Source organism: Buceros rhinoceros, unplaced genomic scaffold (genome assembly GCF_000710305.1).
Source record: "Buceros rhinoceros silvestris isolate BGI_N320 unplaced genomic scaffold, ASM71030v1 scaffold44543, whole genome shotgun sequence".
Lineage (NCBI taxonomy): Eukaryota > Metazoa > Chordata > Aves > Bucerotiformes > Bucerotidae > Buceros > Buceros rhinoceros.
In genome coordinates, this window is record NW_010403880.1 from 11,923 (window position 1) to 13,401 (window position 1,479).

The window sequence follows — 1,479 nt, forward strand, 5'->3', positions numbered from 1 at the left end:
GTTAATGAGAGGGCCTTCCTCTGCCCCCCTGCCAATGTTAGCTCTCACAGGCAGCCCTGCTGATTTCAGCAGGACCATCTACTGAGTGAGGTTACTCACGCAAGAAGGAATCTGCAGGTCTAGACCCTTCCATCTTGATTTATAAGCATGGAGCACATGAGTCTAGCAGGAATTTAACACTTACGCTTCCACAGTTGTTCTTACAGTCTGTTCCTCACCATCTTCATCTGAGCTGCTACACGTTGCATCAGAGTCCAGATCCTTCTCCACGCGAGACAGCAGCCCTCCGGTAGAAAGTGCAAACCTCCGGATTTCACCTGGTGCAATGCTAACTCCATTCAGTATGTCTGTAGTCGAACTGCTCTCCAAAGTAGTTGTGTTGTTTTCTGGCCAACCTTCAGTGCACCTGAGGGAACTACTGCTCAAAAATCTGGCTGGCTCATGGAACACCTTCATTCTTTGTAGCTGATGTTTCACGAAGCTTTTCAGCTGCTGATCACAGTGTTTGATAGCATGCTTTGCCAGGAGCATTTGTAAACGTTTCTGAGTTCTTTTGGCATGACTGATTTCCATTTGTTGCTTAGTGACACACTGGAGTAAGCGAGCATACACCTCCTCCCGGGTGCAGCTCACAATCCCTTCTGAAGGCCCATGAAGAATTTGGTGTAATAAATCCCCTTTTATTGTTTCAGTGCAGACTTCCAAAGCCCTACCCAAAAAACCATTCTTCTTGTACCATTTACTATTTAAAAGCTGCATTTCTTCCGCGCTACTGGATTCAGTTACATTTGAATCCGAAAGTCTCTGCGCTTCTGCCAGATTTGGAGATGCGGTCTCTGAGAATGTTTCCCCTTTGACCTGTTCCTCAGGTTCTGAATGACTAATCTGACCGAGTGATGTGTCAGCACCATTATGTAACGAATTTCTCATCCTGGAGCAGTCGGGCTCTCCTGCTTTCGTTTGCTTACCGGTTTTGTTGCTAAACGCAGAATTTGTAGTCATTAGCAAGACAGACTGATAGCGCTTGGAGGACTGTGGAGAACCAAAACGCTGCACACTGAAGATATCATTCCTGAGGTTGGGCTCAGCAGGGGGCAACCCCAGGACTGAGCAAGTAATCTGTGCGATGGAGTCCTCTTTTATCTTCTCTTCCACTGCTCTGGAATTTTCCATGCACAAAGCTGTATCAGACTCCATAGCTCTAGAGGACAAAGAAGGCGACAAGTGGATACCATGACCTTTTGTTGCTGCCTCTCTGAGGGCTGGTGTCATTATAGCTACAGTAGGTATCTTACAGCAAACCTGAAAACAACATGGGCCATGTCAATTTTCTCATTTTCATGACAGGGTACAAATACAACAACATTGACAGACATTTCATTATTTCAACATTTCAACATTATTGAAAGGTTCCATAAAAAGAAAGGACATTATCTAAAGAACACAGACAATGTTCCCTCCCAAGTTAAACAGGAACAC

At 45.2% G+C, this 1,479-nt stretch overlaps 1 protein-coding gene across 1 annotated transcript; it reads right to left on the reverse strand.

Annotated features, from left to right (window-relative positions):
• Positions 1-180: 180 nt before the first annotated feature.
• On the reverse strand, positions 181-1,298 carry LOC104490817 (KAT8 regulatory NSL complex subunit 1-like protein). The gene has a single exon (XM_010133154.1). It carries the CDS (start codon positions 1,270-1,272, stop codon positions 181-183), a length of 1,092 nt encoding a protein of 363 aa, XP_010131456.1. The 5' UTR covers positions 1,273-1,298.
• Between the last annotated feature and the right edge of the window lie 181 nt (positions 1,299-1,479).

Excerpts from the sequence above, each read along its gene's own strand:
- LOC104490817 (XM_010133154.1), bottom strand. The coding sequence starts at position 1,272 with ATGACACCAGCCCTCAGAGAGGCAGCAACAAAAGGTCATGGTATCCAC.